The 20,443-nt window shown below is 39.4% G+C and overlaps 2 protein-coding genes and 1 long non-coding RNA gene across 4 annotated transcripts; all 3 read right to left on the reverse strand.

Moving 5' to 3' along the window:
- Window positions 1-3,188: 3,188 nt before the first annotated feature.
- On the reverse strand, window positions 3,189-4,134 carry LOC120108423. The gene is made up of 3 exons (XR_005509787.1): window positions 3,782-4,134; window positions 3,619-3,689; window positions 3,189-3,477 (listed from the first exon to the last, which is right to left on the reverse strand). It is a non-coding gene; the product is annotated as an uncharacterized LOC120108423 (long non-coding RNA).
- An 8-nt stretch (window positions 4,135-4,142) lies between these two features.
- On the reverse strand, window positions 4,143-8,076 carry LOC120108422 (pentatricopeptide repeat-containing protein At2g13600-like). Its single transcript, XM_039122024.1, has 2 exons — window positions 7,017-8,076; window positions 4,143-6,919 (listed from the first exon to the last, which is right to left on the reverse strand). Exons 1-2 carry the CDS (start codon window positions 7,156-7,158, stop codon window positions 4,449-4,451), a joined length of 2,613 nt encoding a protein of 870 aa, XP_038977952.1. The 5' UTR covers window positions 7,159-8,076; the 3' UTR covers window positions 4,143-4,448.
- A 1,808-nt stretch (window positions 8,077-9,884) lies between these two features.
- Window positions 9,885-19,623, reverse strand: LOC103717568 (probable ADP-ribosylation factor GTPase-activating protein AGD14). 2 transcript variants are annotated; one of them, XM_039122025.1, is made up of 13 exons: window positions 19,007-19,623; window positions 16,106-16,167; window positions 15,724-15,811; window positions 15,571-15,632; window positions 15,402-15,495; window positions 14,824-15,249; window positions 12,671-13,126; window positions 12,429-12,587; window positions 12,249-12,353; window positions 12,064-12,147; window positions 11,296-11,443; window positions 11,123-11,192; window positions 9,885-10,552 (listed from the first exon to the last, which is right to left on the reverse strand). In XM_039122025.1, the coding sequence occupies exons 1-13, from the start codon at window positions 19,103-19,105 to the stop codon at window positions 10,414-10,416; spliced, it is 1,992 nt and encodes a 663-aa protein (XP_038977953.1). In that variant the 5' UTR covers window positions 19,106-19,623; the 3' UTR covers window positions 9,885-10,413. The 2 variants fall into 2 exon arrangements, with proteins under 2 accessions (XP_038977953.1, XP_038977954.1); XM_039122026.1 differs by having other exon boundaries at window positions 12,429-12,584; window positions 19,007-19,621.
- Between the last annotated feature and the right edge of the window lie 820 nt (window positions 19,624-20,443).

Consider the following 20,443-nt stretch of genomic DNA (forward strand, 5'->3'; position numbering starts at 1 on the left):
GTACGCTTTCGCCGACGCTCTGAAAGCGTCGGTAAAAATGTTTAAGCGGCGCTATAAAGCGTCGGTAAAAACTTGCCATAACCGTCGGAAAAAATCCGGCAACTATCCGCCACGCCCAGTTCTAGTTTATGCCGACGCGCTTTTGCGTCGGAAGAACATCATACGCCGACGCTTTTGTTAGCGTCGGTAAAGCTTAACTTTTGCCGACGCTTTCCCTTAGCGTCGGCAAAAAACTTTTCCCACTTCGATATCGCCGACGCTTTTGCGACGCTTTCTGTAGCATGGGCTTTGTTTTCACCGGCGCTTATAAGCGTCGGGAAAGATCTGTTTTCCTGTAGTGCATGCACCTGAGCATGAGTGGCCTGAAAAAAAAAATTGCTTCTCTCTCTCAACAAAAAAAAACAGAAAAGAAAGCCTGAGCAGCCTTTCCATGCAGCGTAATTTCACTCACTCACTCACTCACTCATGTGCGATCAGGGCAATGTGACATCAAAGCACTATTTATACAAAGGAAAACTTGCTAAATGCAATAACTATACATAAAAACATGGACGAGCACAAATATATGCGCAATACATGTGACCTCAACAATGAGTTCTTGTCGCATCGCAGCGTACTGTGCTTTGAAACAATGTTTAAGTATATCACCTATTTTTTGGTTGTCAGATTTGAATTTAAATAGATAGCTGACTTCAGATATAACAATGCTTTTATGATGCAGGTCCATGTCAGGCGATTGGAATATGAGGAATCATTTCGGTTACATAAACTTTAAGGCTATAACCCTTTGAAGAGGGACTGCTCATGCTAAACTTTAGATCCCTGATAAATTTAGCAATCTTAATCACACATATAGGTACACTTACATTGATGGACTCCATTGTAGTGTAACTGGTATTGGGCTGCTCTTTTCGGTTTCCTAGCTCCGATTCACAGTGAGGATGGCAAAAGAGGGTGGTGGTTCAAACTGCATGATGTTCTCCAGAAATACGAGGTTGTTGGCTGAGTGGGTCTAACATGAGTATTCTTAGGTGCCAATTTGGCAGCGGAGCAAGGGAATAATTTTAAGGACTCATGATTTCAAATTACTATGCCCACACCCCAGCCATGTGTGATATTTCAAACTCAAACTTCATTATTCAATTCAACCCATTGAGTATAACTTGTGGGTTTTGGTTTGGACATGCAAAACTCATTGAGAAAATCTATCCTTTCTTTTCCCTCATTTTATGACCTGGAACCCAAAAACAGTAAGTTCAAAACCCGGAAGATAATAATAACCAAAACTATCATCACACCATGCACCTAAATTCACAATGAAACTCACAAGACATTAATAGAGAAAACTTTGAAGATATCATGCATCTAAATTCAACTTGAATACTAGATTAGTTCATAGACACCCATACATGACCTTTACAGTTTACATTTGCCTAAGGAGATGACAATTATGTAGCTTTATAGTCTTAAAGTGGGTCCTGAGGACTCTGTGATAGTGTGATGGTTGCTGTTATCAGATATTAACCAGCCATCATTCTGGTCACACCTATTGACTTCATGCCATGGTATACGAAGGAGAACATATATCAGAAAATTCCACTTTTGATCAATTGGCACTCCATATAGATATCGCAAGATTTTCTGTTCATATAAATCATGACATACTCCTTTTTCCTTTTACATGTTTTCTTTTGCTTTCTATCTTTTTCTTGGGTGTGTGCGTGTGTGTATGCATGCATCAGTTTGTGATTTCAGTTTAATTCAAAGCAAAGAAACTGAGTAGAACATAGCATACCTTCAATTCTGATGTTATTTGCTTTTGCCTTTTGCTAATTTGAGACCAAATCTCTTTATCTCGATATATACAAATGATGGTCATTGAGCTACCATATGACACAGGAAGCTGGAATTAATTTTAAAAAAAGAACACCTCATGTGCCTCTAACAGACCTCTTCAAACCTTCAGTGGCTAACTGGCTATACAAGACAAGGTATATGATAACCTGTCAATTTTCATGTGAAAATATAAGAAACTTCCTTTGACATCAATTCAAACTCTCAGAGAGCCCCCGACGAATAATTGAAAGCTTACAATGAAATACATAAAGGACTAATTTTTCACTTTCAGAAATTTCTGATGCCCCATGCCTAAATGCCCAAGTAAATATGCTTGTTGCATTTGACCTCCGTCTGACAAAACAGAAGATGAGATTATCTTTTGGGTTAAATGGAAGTCCAGAATTAATCCAATCGAATCATCATACTCTAGAATATAATTGACCTGAACCACCATTTAATATGTTCAGGACTTTGTTTAAGGTGTCGTTGGTTGCATGTAACTAGACAATTTACAAGTCTAATAATGTTGACTGGTGCTCTTCTGGTGCTTATTTTGCTGTGTCCATATGTAACTGCTGCTTTAGAAAATCCCCAAATACAGCAATCATAAACTCTGGGGAAAACAAGACGATGCCAGATGGATGGAGAGGATGCCAGTGGTTGATTTGGGTTAAACTGAGAGTGAGAGGATGCCGGATGGATTGAGAGTCTAAAAGCGGGTGGTAGCTCAAACAGCATGATGTCTGTGAAAATACGAGGTTGTTGGCTGAGTCAGTCCAAAATGATTGTTCTTACAAAATGCCAGGACAGGAATGAGGAAAGGGAAAAACACGATTTTTCTCTTGCAATGACCCCAAACTTTACTTGATTTAACCCATTGGGAATACCTAAGACGGGTTTTGGCCTGGGTCTAGAATATTTGACGAGTCAGTCGGACTTGCACATGCAACAGAAAGATTTCAATTCTAGAAAAACTAGTCCTTTGTTTTCCCTCTTTTATATGACATGAACCTATGAGTAATAACTTTCAGAACTCATAAGACATGTTAATAGCTAAATACATCAAGCCATTTTGAACATAACTCAACCTGAACACTGCATATTTTCAAAAGCAGACACGCATATCCAACCCCTACAGTTCACAATTGCATCTGGGCATGATTATTGTGGCTTTACAGATCTTAAAATGAGCCCAAGGAATCTCATCATTATTATTTGTGTACCTTCCATCATGCCATACATACCCATTTTCTGGTACTAGAGGAATAAATATCAAAATCCACTTTTTGTCACTTGGCATGAAATTTATACACAAGTCCATGTCCATATTAAATACCACAAGACATACAGTAAATATAAACAGCGATATATTCCTTTTTCTTTTTCCTTTTATTTGTACATGAGCAAATCAAATAGCAGAACATTGCATACTTTTGATTCTGATGCTGTTCTGCTTTTTGGTTGATTATTGGACTTTTGAAACACAATCTCTTTATTTTGGATAAATAAATGATAGCCATTGAGCTACTGTATTTCCTTATGAGCAGGAATTAATCCAAGAAAAGAATATCTTACGTGCCTCCTCATCAATATGATTCTTCTTATCATAAGTGTCAAAACAAACAACATTTGTCCATCCTGTTAATCAATTATGCAAATATCAGCAAATTCCTTTAAAATCAATTTGACCTCTAACAGAGCATAGAAGAAATTATTGTAAGGTCATAATAAATATAAATAAAGAACTACGGATATTAAATAGATATCTTTTGATTGTACCTTCAGAAATTTTTGATGGCCCATGTTTGGCCTAGTCTCAGGGTAAATGCTTTCTTGTACTTGACCTGCAACTGACAAAGGCACAAGATTTGTTATTTTTCTATGTAGAATGACAGCCCAAAAACAACTCAATTAAGCCATCCTATTCTGGAACATTACTGACCTGATTTACTGCTTGAACATAATCAGGACATAAATTAGCATGTGTTTGGTTGCATGTAACTGAATGACCTACAAGTCGGAAACATTGATTGGCAGTTTTCTGGTTTTCCTGTTGCTTTGTACAATGTAACATCAGCATGTAGTGTAATTATAGTCTGAGCGATGGCAGCTCAAAGCAGACGGTGGCATTTATCAGAGACACTTGGATGTAACTGGAGTTGCTGTTCTTCCAGCTCCACACAACTCCATCTACCAGAGTTCAATTACCAGCAACCAAACTGGCCCTCGTAGATGCCAATTCCAACAATTTTTTTATGATATAATGCAACTAATGCTTTCCCAATCCAGTTGGATGAAAAAACAATGCAAGTGAGAACTTCTGAAAAAAAAACTTGGAGGGGTTCCAGCTCATTGTATTTTTCCTGCAAAGTGCATCTTTTCTCCAAACCCAACTACAGATAAACTCCTTTCTTTTATAACCTCTCGTATTCTTCAAGAAGATCTCCATATCAGATCATCTCCTTGACAAAGCATGAACATATGAAAAAGATAAAGAATGACCAAGTAAATCCCCCTCCTCATCATGCATATGTCATGCCTTATTTTGCACAAAACTTGATATCCCCATGGCTTTGCAAATGTCCAAGACAGTTCAGCCTCACAGGAACCTATGCCACACATGCATGGTTTTCTTTCAGCTGCCCAAGCTGGCTCACTTGTCGGCCAGGAAAGCATAGTGCATTTGCATCATGATCACCAATCCACGATCTTCTAAAAGACTTGAAGTAGCTGGTTCTCTCATCCAATATATTCAAGTTGCAGTTACCTAAGAAAATAATTACAATTACATGGTCTGGAATTATTCCCTCCACCTTCATTGACTCCAACAACTCAACAAATTGACTTTCATTTTTGACAGACTCAGAGTTGATAGAGTTCCGCACAACCATTTCTCTTGCTAATTGCTTGTTAAGTCCATCCCATGAATTGTCTAGAGCCATTGAGTTCTTTAGTGACACATCAAACCTGCAATCATTTTGAACCACACAAGAATGGAAGGATGTTTGAAGCATCCGGGAAGCAGCACTAGTATAAAGGTTCATGATATCCACATAACCATGGTGATCTTCTTTTACTCCATCCAAGTTGAATAATGTAATAGCTTTAACATTCTCCCTTCTATCTCCAACCTGTGAAAAACCAGCAATCATGGAATTGCACATCTCATCTTCTCTTATTGACATCTCGTCAAGAGTTTCCCTTTCTCTGTCCGCATCTCTAGACTTCATATACATGCCTCCCAAAGCATTGTCAATGTAGACATCTGAAACTAAACCCATCTTTATAATGGAAGCATGAATTTGTTTCCCAAGATCAATTGCAGCCATATCAGCACATCCTCTAAGTATTCTAGCGAAGATAACCGGGTTAGCACGTAAGCCACTTTGTTGCATCTGATAGAACAATCTAAGAGCTTCGTTGCTTCCTCTATTCTGCATATAGCCCAACATCAACGTTGCATATGAATCCCTATTCCACCTTTTCATGCTGTGAAAGCATTTACATGCACTGGATATGCATCCACATCTGACATAGAGGTTTATGATTGCATTTCCAACGATAACATCCGAAAACTCAAAACCACTCTTGACAATACGACAATGAATCTGCTCACCCAGCCCCTTTGATCGTATATCGGCACAAGCACCAAGGACAGTAGAATAGCTGAATTCATCAGGGATCAAGCCAGATTGATACTCCTTGGTGAAAAGTTCAAGAGTTTTCACCGGTTGAGAATTCCAGCAATACCCAGCAAGCATGATATTAGTTAAGATCAGATTTTGTGAAAGAGATGAGTAAGAAAACAGCCTAGAAGCACTGTCGATGTACCCACACTTTGCATACATGTGAAGCATAGATGCATTCATAAAATCAGAAGATTCAAACCCAAGTTTCAGAGCCAAAGCATGGATCTGCTTGCCCTTATCTATGTCAAGAAGACCTGTGCAAGCAGTTGTTACTGTGACTACAGAATGCTGGTCCAATTGTATGCCAGTTTTCATGAAAGCATGAAAAGTCTCAAATGCTTCCTCAAACTGAAGATTATGAATGAGACCTGCCATAACTGCCGTCCATGAAACTACATCACATTCTGGCATCCTATGAAAGACTGAATTTCCATCGGCCATCTCTCCAAATCTAATGTACATGGAAATCAAAGCATTGCCAACTGAAAGGTAAGAGAACTGTCCAGTTTTCAGGATATGACTGTGGATTTGCCTGCCTTCAACCAGACAAAGACACAAATTTAGAATGGTAACCAAAGCTCCCTGCTTTGGACTCCTGTCCAAAACAAGAAGTTCTTCAGCAAGCTTCACAGCTTCTACTCTGTGACCATGAAATTGATATCCTGAGATAAGTAGCGAATATAAGGATGCATCAGGTTTCTTAACTGCACTAAAGAGCTTGCCCATATAGTCCACTTCTCCGAGCTTGGTTAGCAATCTGACAAACTCAGCAACCACGTAGCTGTCAGCATCCAATCCGTTCTTAATAGAGTAGACATGAAGACATTTACAAAAATCAAACGTCTCCAAAACTGAAGCAGCACTGGCAACTATTCTCAAAGTCACCAAATCCATAAGAAACCCTACTCGACACATCTCCCGGCAGAGCTCCGCAGCCTCTATGAAGAGGCCATTCATTACATAGCCAGAAATCATAGCATTCCAAGTGACCGGGCTCTTCACAGGAATTTCGTAGAACATCTTCAGGGCGTCATCCAAACTCCCACATTTTGCATACATACTTACAAGCCCAATCTCTACAAATCTATCAAATCCCAACCCACTTTTAATCACCAGTCCATGAATCAAGATGCCCAAATCAAGAATCCCAGACATCGAACACCCCTTTAATGCTGACGATATCAAAAAGTGGTTGGGCTTTAAGCCGCTTTGGTACATTTTCCTGAACAGCCCACATGCCTCGAGATCGAAACCGTGGGCAGCATAGCCTGAAATCAAAGTGCACCAAGATATATGATCTCTCTCGGGCATTCCATCAAACAGCTTGACACAGCTATCGAGCATCCCAGTTTTTGAATACATATCCAACAACACGTTCGAAACCAGGAGATCTGATTCGAATCCCAATTTGATCAGATGAGCGTGAACTGAACCTCCTAGAAGGAAACCCTTAGATCTGATGCATTTTCTGAGCAAATTAGTGTATACCTGGGCGTCGGAAGCGTGGAAGATTTGGTCGAAGGGGCCTAAGATCTCTAAGACATCGCTCATGGTTCCGCTGTTGCGAAGGGGGACTCTGTGATTGTGAGTGATTAGTTTGTTGAGATGGGAGGAAGAGAAGGTCCCACATCGGTTAATTTGGGAGGGCTTCAGGTGGTGGAGAGATGGGGTGGTGAGGAAGCCTGCGAGGGAGGCATGGAAGATGGACCTTAACATAAGATTGGAGGTGGGATTTGGGTGCAGTGGCGATGTGTGCCGCTGAAATTAGTGATGGGGCATGGTCGGGAGATAGAGAGAAGTAGTCGGGGTCGTTTCTCAGGGCGCGAGATTTTCAAAACCTCTCAGATCCCATCAAAACCATAAAAGAAAAAGGAAAAAAAAATCATTCAAGTCATAAGGAGCCACTGCAACTACCGTTAGAAATTGTAAGACGTGATCAAATCATTAAAAGAACAAAAAAAATGATAAGGAGTACGGCTGTAAATTGTAATGGTTCCCAAAGAAGCTTGGTCATAACTCTCAAATATGTTCTCCATCATGCTCTCATGCTCCCCACCATGTTCGATCCGGAAGCGACGGCCGGAAGCAGAGTGAGCGACTTTCTAATTTCCGGAGAACCCAGATGGGATGTTGAGTGGATTCACCTCCTTTTCAGCGACGACCTAGCCGAAAGGGTACTGACCACACCTATACCTCTTGAGAAGATGGCAGATAGGAGGGTGTGGAGCTCGACTAGGAGGGCGAGAGTTACGATTAGTGATTTCCAGGCGATAGTGGACACAGGGTCTGCACGCCGGCTGAAGGGTCGCTTGATTTGGCGGTTACGTGTACACCCACGTGTTGCTCTGTTTCTGTGGCGAGTGGCATAAGACATTCTACCTACCAGAGGGATCTTGGCGAGGAGGGGGGTCCCAATACCAGCTGACTGCGAGGAATGCCTAGAAGAGGAGGAGACCACCGGTCCACCAGTCACGTTCTGTTTATATGCCGGCGGGCGCATCAGGTGTGGAACCCCGTAGCAACCCGCCGGCAGTCTTTCATCTCTACTGAGGCCTTTTTGAGTCAGGTGAGGAACTCAGCTCGGAGATTTAACATGGCAGATAGGGGAGTAGTATAGGCTTATGTGGCATATCACATCTAGTTGGACAAAAACGCGAGGATATTTGAGGGCAGAGGATTTTATCCGAGATCGGTGGTTGGTAGAGCTTTTGCACATGCAACCGAGCTAGTGAGTGCTGCAACTGACTTTTCATCTGGAGATGACAGGGATATCTGAGGCTCCTCTTTGGCTCCTCCCCTGCATAGGTATGCGATGATACTATTAGTATCCTAGGAGCTCCCACCCCTTGTTTCTCTCAAGGTGAATTTCGATGGCAACGTAGCGGAGTGTGGTAGCAGATGTGGCGTGAGCTTTGTGATCAGAGACCACGACTTCAGATTGATTATGGCCGGAGGCCGGCGCACATTTGATGGATCCATCTATGTGGCGGAGTTGCACGGGGCATGGGAGAATCTTATATATGCTAGAGTACACCTACGTGCCCGACGGATTCTTCTAGATGGTGACTCGACCACAGTGGTGGACTGGATTCGCTACCGATAGGCCAGGTCAGACTTGCACCCATTACTCCGGGACTTCTGGAGCATAGGGGAGGAGTTAGATTTACTTCAGGTTTCACATGTATTTCGGGAGGCGAACAGGGTTGCGGACCGAGTCGCCTCCTATGCAGCCCACCAGTCTGGTTTTACATTTTGGGGTCCCTCTGATCATGTGCCGCAGGCATTAGATCGTGTTTTACTTTGCGATAGTTTTAGGCTCTCTCATCGTCGTATGTAGTGAGAAGCTGGTTCACCAAAAAAAAAAAAAAAAACCGAGCATTTTATTCAAAAATTTTAATGAATTTCTCTTGCTTATTTTGTTGCTTCTGGTGTGCTTTCAGTTGTAACTTCAACTAGAAAGAAGGGAAAGAGGAAGAAGGGGGAAAAGGACTACTTTGTTTCTAAAGTGGAGAAAGGTGTTAAAGCTTAAGTACTTGGTTTTGACAAGGTATTTTGACAATCATTGGTGGCAGTTAGATCAACATGATATTTTTTATGGCCGCACTATATTTAGCATGCTAATGGATGTTGATGCTTTCGGTAGGCATGGATCCATCAAAAACCAGGCCAAAGAGGATTGTGTTTATAATTTACACCTGTAGCTTAGTGAGGAGTCCGAGACCCTATCTTAAATTTCAATCAGATCAGGAATAAATTACACAAAATCAGACAGGATAATCGCTCTTCTTATCTGCCCATCAAGTTGCATCTGTTTCGAGCAATATGTGAACTGCTCTTTATAGACATCCAATGACCATCTCAAGTTTACCGTGAGCTCAAAACCATCGAGCAGACCCTCCAGAATATCTGAATAAGTTTCCCCAATCTTGAGAAGTTTTGGTGATTGGCTAGAATTTTCAGGCATAACAAGAGAATGCATAACAGAAGTTTCCCCAATCTTTCATATCCTGAGCCAGAACGCTGCAGTCTGAGGCATATGCCACAGCCAAGCAGAGCCCTCCCAAACTAATCATCCCTAAGAAACCCATCCCCCATATTAATCATCCTTAAGCTGCCCATCCCCAAAATTAATCATCCTCCAAAACAGAAACATGCCCCATGCACAGCCTCAGCTAACAACAAAAGGTTATACCTTCACCTCGACAGGCGCTCTTGAAGGGGAATGACAGACATCGTCCAGTTGAGCCATCGGTGTCGAGCTCGGCAACATCCGGTTGCAGCGCAGCAACCCTCCAGGGACATCCCTGCCTGCCACAGAACAGCCTTCCGCTAAATAGAAATGACCACTAGTACAAATATTCAAGCAAGCACATTCTCTCATTGAATTTTCAGTCAACTGACATAGTTTTACAAAAGTTCATTCACAAACCAAAATAGTAACCACATAATGGGCAATGAATAAACTAAACAGCAAAACCCTAACAAAAATATTATGCACCCCAAAACTGACACCAGTGACAAAACAACGAAAGATTACAGTAAACTTCTAGACGACATGGTGGAACCTTAAACATGCACATAAGCGTCGCGACATTCACTAAAACTTTATAGTACACTAGAAGGTATCGAACATGCCTTGAAACCCCTGTGATTGCATGACACTTCCTCAGTCAGTGTTCTTGCCTCTCTCCATGCTTAAGTTCACATGATAACTTTCTGTACGGTCTCACCAGACAGGCAACGGACTGAAGATATGCTACTTACTGGAGCTGCTACTTTTGAAAAATTCAAACCCGAGAAAATCTGCTGAGACTTTCAATACTAACAGGCATTGTATGGTAAGACACTTTTTATAAATAACAAATACAGCTATCAATTATTGCAACTATCCAAAAGGATTTCCCCCAACAGGAGCAAAGGAATTTGGAGTGCCTGGTTGGTAGCTTCTAGCAGCTGAATGTGGATCCATGCCTGAAAAGCCAAATGCAGCACCCTCAGTGCCCAAACCTCCAATTCTTTGAGGCCTGCAATCATGTACATGTACATTCAGTGTAAACATGAGCATGTTTCCTCAGAAAAAAAAAGGAGATATATTTCACACAATCTTAAGTTAAATTTCTGCATGTTAGCAATCCTCGAGTCAGGCTTATTTTAAGTTTGGAGATAGAGCGTGCAGAAGATCATATTCCCAAAATCTGACATTTACTTCCAGCATTTTTGCGTAGAATGGCACAACTATTGGCATCTAAAGAGCTGGTTAGGAAACAGATAAACTTTGAATATCAATCACAAGAAGGAGCTATAGGATGTATGTTTGACAATTATAATACTAGGCAAAAATGTGATTCGGTACTGACTGTAACAGATTTATTTTTTTTTAAAAAAAGAAGGTTTTCAAAAATGAATATTATTTGAAGAAATATATTGTGGAAGTACTTCGTATTTTCATGATTTTGATCAAGACAAGATATATCACTATACCATTGCAACCTGAATGAAGGTTAACTTGGTAACCTGTGATGACCTTTTGGCAGATCCATTTGATCACCGGAGAAATTCAAAAATTAAAAAGCAGATCACATCATAGGACTTACACCACAGGAAATGCATTATTAGGTACTTGATGGGGCATGTTGTTCACAGTGTGTTGCATCATGTAGGAACCTGTCAGTTAAACCAAGTCATCAGCACCAACAAAAGAGAGTATTAGGCAACTCAAGTAACTTGCATCAGCAAAGAAAACTGGAAGGCAACAATATAATCTTACTTGGAGTCACAGCTGATGGGTAAGATGGTCGTTGTGGGGGCACCCATTGTGGGGAGGGGGACCCCAAGCTGGAAGTGCGCAACAAGTTCGAAGTGTTATTCATGGCCATGTTTGGTAATGCTCCTTGCAAGGAGGTCAAAGAAGGGAACTACACAGAAAAAAGAGCAACCCCTAATTCAACATTGTGAAAAATTCGCCAAAGCAGGCTTCAAAACCTCCAGCGAGAAAATAATAGCCAAATAACAAATTAAACTAAAGAGTCTTCATTATTTAGATTTGGTCCGCCACCATGCATTTTGAATTTATAGCACAAATATGTTGGCTATGCCCAAGGAACATGGTAGGTCATGACTTCCTGATCGATATATCTGATGATATAGTCACAAGACCGAATAATGTTGCAAGAATACAAGTCAACTATTTAATGGCATCAAGAATAGGAGGTCAACAAGAGTGTGATCCTGATAATATCGGCCACTGAAAATGATAATAGGAGTTTTCATTTAAAAAATTCAGTTCATTCCTGAAAAATCAAAATGTCCGGTGGAACAAACCCATTTCCACTGAAAGGCATCCTGAGGATTTCCAGTAGAATCAAACTTCTGATATTAAACAAAGACCAGTTCCTGACAATAAGGCCATCACTAACAGGTGCTCAAATAGAACCTAACACCACAAAGTGACTGAAAACTTAAATGATGTATTGAACATTTTCTCCATAATGCTACTGTGTAATGACAAATATATTGAAAAATGAAATTTACATACTGTGGAAGCATGAGGTAGTTTTGGCTCATTGATGAGATCAAATGGATTTGTAGATTTTGATGAATGATGATACATTGGCAATGTCTGCAGCAGAAAATACCATACACAAGCCACCATCAGAAACTAGACACATTTGAAGCAGAAATTATTGATCAACCCAGATGACAAGGAGCTGAAGCGCATACTGCTGCATTTGGATACTGCATGACATACACCATGCCAGGATGCGGACCTGTCTGCCAACCTGGAACTTGTGCAGGTGCAGGCGGGTAATGTGCGGTAAAAAGATCCTGAAGATGATTTGATACCAGAAGAAATGCTAAGAGCATGAAGGCAAGGACAAGAAATTATATCAAAATGATTACCTCTGGAAGTTCTCTTCTCCCTCTAGGTTTAGCCTCTAAGGAAGCAGGCTGTAATGAAATTCCAGAACTGGTTTCATGAGGTGGTATCGTTACAGCCTGCGAAGATTGCCCAGTTGGAGCAGCCATAGGTCCTTGTGAGTTTGATGAACCCCAAAACTGCTAGGACCATTCACAGAAAAGCAACTAAATAGATTATCATATTAATAATAATCACAATTTTTATAGCTTAGATAGAAACTTACCTGGTTGTTCGGAGCTCCCATGGAAGGCGCATTATATGATGGATTAATAGACTTAACATCAGCAGCTGGGTATACCGAAAGAAGTTGTTGGTTCGCAGTTGGCCATTGCCCTCCACTATTTGTTTTAAGAAAGGAATCAACTCCTGCAACAGATGAGGTTGAGAAGTTGGCTACAGGTGCAGGTACAGGAGCTGACAGTTCAGCCAGTACAGATTCAAGAGGGCTTGCACTTGAAGCTGCCTGAGGTATCTTTTGAGGGGCAACAACATCAAAAGATGCCCAACCTCCACCATTAACAGGTGGAGAGGCAGTTTCCTGAGGCGCAGATTGTTGCGATGCTCCAGCAGGAGGAGGTTCAGGATCTGTGCTAAAATCAATCAAACTACCAGAGTTCACCCTCTTCAATTCCACAGAATTTCCAACACTGGATCCCCTGCTGCTTGTAGGTGCAGTCGTCTGAGATAAACCATAGAAAGAATAAGTCTCTCATATATTGACTACCCAGAAGTAACACAAAAAACACAAGCTTCAACATCCAGAGAGCACAGTTTCTCCCAGCAGTTGACGAAAATAGGTGAAAAATTAGCCAAAGATGGAGAACTTGTTTTTTGAACATTAATTAAGAAGGGGCAAAAAAAAAAAAAAAAAAATCAAATGTCCTCACACCCCCAAACTCGAAGAAAATCAATCCACAGTTATGCAGTATGATACAACTACAAACCATTTTTCTCAACATCCTGGTAAGACCTGCTGAGGAAGGGTACAATTATGGATCGGTCGCCTACGTTGTTTAACATGAGACATGCAATTAGCATTGGACAATCAATTTCTCATAGTATCATGGTGAGTCATGTAGCAATAATTTATAAATGGGCATGCACAAGGCTCCCGCCACAATAGGGTCTCACAGGGGTCAGCCTTACCTTTATGCATGGAGAGGCTATTTCTATGTTTCAACCCCATGGGCACCCAGGTCAAATGAAGCAACCTTACCATTGCACCAATGTCCGCCCTCTATAATTTGTCTTAAAGAAATTCTTAGCCCTGAAACCACGTAATTTGAGAAAAAGTATTTTGAAGAATTGCAACAGTGCAATGTAAGACTGAATGAGATAGCGTGGGTCTCTTACAACAGAGACCAGACAAGGACCCAGCTAGGCAAAGACCTCAATTTGTGGCAATGAATAGGTAAAGAGCATGAGAAAACCTAAAAGAACCCAGATTGGTATTAAAATAACAGGACTTTGTTGACTGAGGATTATTATCAATGACAAAGTAAATTTACAAAGCCAAATTATAACAGATCAACCTTTTCATATCATGCCTTTGGTGATAAAACAAAGTTAAAGAAAATCATTGAATTAACATAGCATTCTATCCCATCCACAGGTTCATCAGCATAACACAGTTAAACAAAATCAAAAAATGCATTACCATTTTTTTTGGTGGGAAAAGTTATGTATTAACATACAAACCTAATATAGCTTCATATTGTTTTATCCGCACTCTTTTTTGAGAAAAATCCCATGCACGCACAGTATCATACATGCAGCATGTAATATGTACCAAAACAGTCAACATTTATAGGATTCCAGTTTCTAAAATGTCTCTATTGAAAGGCATGCATCCATCACAATTTTATTGTGAAACTAGTTTCAGTCTGGAGTTGTTTTGATGTAGGATGTGTATCTTCAATAATAATTATCAGAAATGACAATAAAATCTAAGAGGACAATGTGTCTAAAATATCATATATTTACCTATAATGGTCCTAAACAGAGTCCAGCATCATAAGCTGCCCAAATCAACGTAGATTGATAAGAAATCTGTCCTAATACATCTTCAGTGTCCTTGACATATCCATAGATAGATCATGTTTTCATTTCATTAAATGAACCAAACATCAATTTGGAATGCTACCATTACATGCAAAGTACATGCATAAGACCATGGATGAAACCAAGTATACAGCTTGTGAAGTAGCAATCCTTGAATGTTAGAAAACAAGTTTGCAGCTATTCATGACAGTAATTGCTTTTAGCTCGGCATAGCTTTTCATTAAAAGCAAGAAATGAGCAAAAATCATCCAGAAATGATTTCTACCAGCGCAGATACATGGGTAATAAATCCTCCTTAAATCACCGGAATTTTACCTGTGCTGGTGCAGGACTAACAGCGGCCTGGATTGTGTTTAATTTAGGTGGCTCATTAATCTGAATCGATGGAATATCACCACCTAGAATATCTCTGACAGGTCGAACCATGGGAGGACTAGGTACATTAACATCTTTCTGATGGCTTGGCGACCTCCCCTCTGGCCTTGGATTTCCATCTGCAGACCAGCGATCTTCAAAATTCCGGTTTTGGCTTCCATTCCCAGTTTTATCATCTCGATGCTTCACATCTACCACCTTGAGGGGTGCAGGGCTTCTCTTGTAATCACCTTGATCATATCCAGGACTTCTAGAACCAGGCCGTTCACCATAACGGCGTTCATAAGTATCCTCATAAGGTGGACTTCTTGAGACACCCCGATAGGAATCTTCCCTTCTGTTCTCATAAGTATCTTCCCTATCACCCTGCATCATACATATGCCATCTTGTTTCAACAATGGGTGTAACCATCATATACAAAACTGTAGAAGACACCTGAGAAGGATTCTTCCCATGACTACCAGCGATAATATAGAAGCAAACATTTAAGATCTTATTCAAAGTATTCAAAAACCACCTTCACATTTGGAGGCCTGTTAATGCTCCTTTCCCCAGTATACCTCCGATCCACATAAACATGCTTGATGAAATCTCTGAGCTTATCAAGATTGCTGAAACCAAAAGAAAGGATCAGATTCACCAATTATGCAGATTTCAAGATGGCAAACCTTGGATCAGCAATAAACCTGCTGTCAGGAACATAGTGACGCTGTGGATCCCATTCTTTGAAATAGATTTCCTTAGCACGCTGTTTTTTATTAAAAAAGGAAAAGATAGTAAGAAAATCACTAACTAATATAGAAGCACAGGTTGAACATAATGGTGCAAATGCACATTACCTCATTCCCTCCTTCTTGAAGGGCACGAACTTCTTGTGGAGTAAATTTGGCCATCGATATTGATTTCACACGGTGGGTGAACTCTCGACTTCAATATATATATATATATATATATATATATATATATATATATATATATAAGAGCATTGTGAAGTCAGCATAGAAACAGATGACTTAATTTTACCAGTCATTCCTATCATATCATACTCAAAAGTCCATCATCCAAGGGAATCAGGAATCTAAGTCAATTGAATGTCAAGCATCACAATAAAATATATCATGTATCATGTATTATATACTGTGAACATGTACGACAAGAAACAATAAATGTTAACGGCAAATAAAAAAGAAAAGCCAAAATGAGATGCCAATCAATACTTACTGTAAGCCACTACAATTTGTGCAAATGAAAGTCCAGAAATTTGTGCATACATATTGCGGTCCCTGTTCACAGAAGCATATTAGGAAATAATCTTTTGTAAGGTGCATATCTGCATATCAAGAATGCTTTCTCCGTATATAATTACGGAGTTTCAATAAAGTTAGATGATAAGCATGCTTAACAGAAAAAACAACATAAAAGGGCAAGCCAGTAAATCTCAGTAATTTATAAAATTGGGATCTCATTTGCAAAGTAATCGCCCTTTCATCAGTGCAAAAGTCAAGATGATCTCTCATCAGCATTATATAAATAAACTTCTACGAGGAGAACAAACATAGGCTGAGGTCACATGTCACTTTCTCATGTTATCTAGACCCCAAAGTAACTTGACACCGTGCTTGGAGGACAATTCAGTTTTGTCAAGACATCAAAGTCGAGGCTAACCCTTAGAGGTACAGTAGCCCAAAGAAACCCTACCTAGAATCAGAATATTCAAGCAACTTCCGTCATGTTCAATACCAAGACAACTTTAGGTTGAATGAGAAAGTCATGTCCATTTTACAGGAGCGCTGTCCAGTTGAAAGTCACTAACAAAGTCGTAAAAACTATGATTTTGCCATTCATTGCTAGTTTGACTGAAGTTCAAATTTAGACTGCTTTTTGGGTCTGTTTTTCTTACTTTTCTCTGTTGAAAAAGGTTGTAGGTCGAGGAAGAGTTCCTATTAGATTTAGAAAATGTTTTTTCCTCATTATATCTGAGTCATATATGAATTAGGCAAGAGTCCTAAGAGTTGAAGGGCCTTTTATCTATAATGTCCGTGTCCTATTTTCTTTTGCGTACAGAGCTGAGGTAATAAGATTTGAGAAATTCTCTTTATATTCTTGTGCAGTCTAAGACCGCATCAGAGGCTTGTGATTCAAGGCTATGGTTAATTTCAAGATGAAGAGCTTGGTGAGAGACTGACAACTTTGATTAACTTCTAGTGAAGATTTTAATGCACAGTAACCAAAATTTGTGAAGCTAGAGGTTGAGACCGAGCATCCAGCAAAAGACAGAGTATAGGGTAACCCCTGTACACCGATAGGGAATATCTTCTAAACCCTTTTACCCTCTTTCTTGCTTCCACTTAAGCAATTCTTTTATTTTATTACTATTTGTAGTTAATTTTATATTTTACTACATGCATGTAAGAAAAGAGAGAACTCCATCCTTACTGATCCAATTAGAGAAAAAAAAGAGAATTTCTTCAACCCATACCTCTCAAAAGAATAACAACAAACAAGAGAATTCATGAAAGTAGGGTTCAAAGTCCCCTTTTCTTTCATTAATTCTATGATAAACATGCTTGCAATGCCTCTGTTTATGCTAGTGAGAATCATCCATACAAAATCCATATCAAATTCCTCTTCTAGTTAGAAGAAGTTATAATTTTTCTAAAATAGACATAACTAGCAAAAAAGACATGAAAAGCTAAAGAAAATCCTCCTGGAACTAGCTCTCAACTTCTACATCAATGTCTTTGGCCGCTTCGTCTAGTTCTTCTTGGAGTCGACTTATGCCCCATCAAAGTGTTTCCCAAAAAGGAAACTTTTAGTTTGCCCACCACGTTTTTGGGTCCAAACAAGGAGATTTTACCCCCTCGGCTGCTCTATGCATAAGACCAGTTAGGGAGTCAAGGCAGCATCATAGATCTCAAAATGTTACCCAAAATCATCAAAAATAAAACTCAATTAGACATTGTACAGGTGTGTTATGGCACTCGAAATGTTCAATGTAAAATTTTCCTTTCAATACGGCATATCTTGCTCCCATACCCTTACAAAGCCTGCTTGTAATAGTCAAAATAGTCCACATCGAGCCTAATGATCTTCTTAGATCACTTACCTGCATCAACTATACTGCCACATAACATGATTTGAAGTCTTATATTGCAAAATTATAGTTTACATACCAAGAGTTTTCTAGTATCTTTCCACATCCTTTTTTCCCTTCCCATTTGTCAACGGGCATGACGATACTTCTCCGTAATTATAATCATATGTTTGCACTAGCTCACATACAAGTCATTAATCATGGTCATTTTACCAAAAGCCTTATCCCTACGTACCAAGATATAGCTTATGATTAAAAAAGCTAAAAATTTTGATTATGTAGTGAGGCAGCACACTGCGCCATCAATATGAATTCCAGAACTGAAACATATGTATCGGCTATATTTATGGATGAATGGTTAAATGAGACAGAAAAACAGAACAAAGTTAAGGTACCAAATTTAAAGGAGAGGTCCTGGAATCTCAGCAGTCAGCATTACTTTCAGATGAGATGGTTATAGCAGTACATCAAAGAGCTACACAGCAAATATACATAAAAAAACTACTACTTCCAGGAAAGATTGTTGTAATTTAGAAACACTACATCATGGAGGTCTCCATATACATCCAGTGCAATACACTTCCAGCGACACCAATATACTGCTAGTTCTATGCACCACTGATGACACTAATGCCCACTAAAATGAACCATTTCAAAACATATGAGCTGATATAGTGGAGCAATGCAGTCGTCAGGCAAAAACCAGACCAACCAAAGCCAGACACTGTCTACAACTTTACATAGTTCTAAATGGAAAGATATAACCGTGAAATATTTGGAAAAAGAAAAAGAAACTTGACTTTAGGTTCCTGGTCATGACTTTTTCACACTAAACCATGTATTTCAAAAGTAGAACTCAATCATCTTCAACATATAACATCATAATTTATCAGCATGGGCGCATGCAAAACTAAAGATTAATTCTTCCACATGATTTCAGATATGTTTGTGTGATGGAAGAGTAGAGTCAATAAAGAAATGACTACAATTCGCAGATCATTAAAGAAGATTGAAAAGAAAAACCTTACCAGACTGTTGCAATTGATGCATCTCCGATTCGCAGGGAGCTTCAGAAGCCCTCGTATTATTTTCTCGTTCTTCTCGTCCTCTTTCATCCGATTTGCCATTTTCTCCTGAGGATCCCCCTATTTCCTTTAACAATCCCAATCGCAGTCAAGATCCAAACTCAGAAGAAAAGCGTGACTTAATAACCAAGAAACCAAACTGCATCCATGAAATCAGAGCAGATCATCGAGAAAACAAAAGAAAACTCAAAAAAGAATCATGGATTGATGCAACTCGACGAGTAAAACTACGAATCCCCGAGATCTGAAACACAATTCCTCTCAAACAAAGAAGCCCTCGAAGGATCTGAGAGCGAAAAGAGCGACGAACGAAAAGGAATTGTTTCGAGTTCCGGGTGGACGAATTGGGAGCGGGAAGCCTAACTGATGCTGAGAAGTTCCGGCGGCCAAAGGAGATTGAGATCTAAAAGCTGCATAGGATTGGAGAGATCGGGGGTTTCTTCTCTACTCCTATCTAGGGTTTAGAGGAGATGCAGCTTTCCCTGACGAAGCGAGGTAGAGAGAGAAAGAGAGAGAAGCGGGGATGGAGGGTGGAGGGCTTCGCTTTTCTTCTCGCTTCTCTCTCCGGTCAAGCCGGTTTAGCCGGTGACGACGGTGCTTTGCCCGTATGCCACGGCCAGTTTACTGAAATGCCCTCCAAGAGAATTCTTGGATTACTTGAGCGCCCTTGGAAACAGTATCAATTTACCTTGTTCGTGTAATCTCTTATCATGGGTCTCCAAAATGCTAAATTTATTATTTATTATTTTATACGTATATAATTAATATATTAGAAACTGAATCTATTAGGACTTATTTAGTTCTCAGGTAAAATTTTTTCTTATCAAAATATTTTTTTTAAAAAGGCCGAAAATATGATGTTTAGAAAAATAATTTTGACATGTTTGGTTGACTACGAAAAAACAGTATATTTTAGAGTGGCTAATGTTTGGTTGAGCATCTATTTTTTTGAGAAAGTTATATGAAATATATATTATACTCTTAATAAAGAAAAATTCCTTATCTATAGATTTTGATAGCCCAAGGTAGTTTTAGAGAAAAAAAATAGTTTTCAATCGTTAGGAAAATAGCTTTTCCATGTCTCTCATGAATTTTTTTATATAAAATATGAAATCTTATTTTTATAGGAAATGCTACTTTTCCATCTCTCCTTTGAAAACTCTAACCAAACAAGAGGTCTTTCCAAAGCAAAAAAAAAAACAAGAGGTCTTTCATTGTTTTCCTATTGACCACACTTTTTTTCTTTTCTATTCCCATGAACCAAACTAGTCCTTATAGTTAAGATGTCAATTTAATAATTTTATTATTTTATAACAAAAATCCATGATATTATTTGCATATTATTAGTTTTACTTGCAATTTTTTATAATTAAATACTAC

This window comes from Phoenix dactylifera, unplaced genomic scaffold, assembly GCF_009389715.1.
Source record: "Phoenix dactylifera cultivar Barhee BC4 unplaced genomic scaffold, palm_55x_up_171113_PBpolish2nd_filt_p 001327F, whole genome shotgun sequence".
NCBI classification, from domain to species: domain Eukaryota; kingdom Viridiplantae; phylum Streptophyta; class Magnoliopsida; order Arecales; family Arecaceae; genus Phoenix; species Phoenix dactylifera.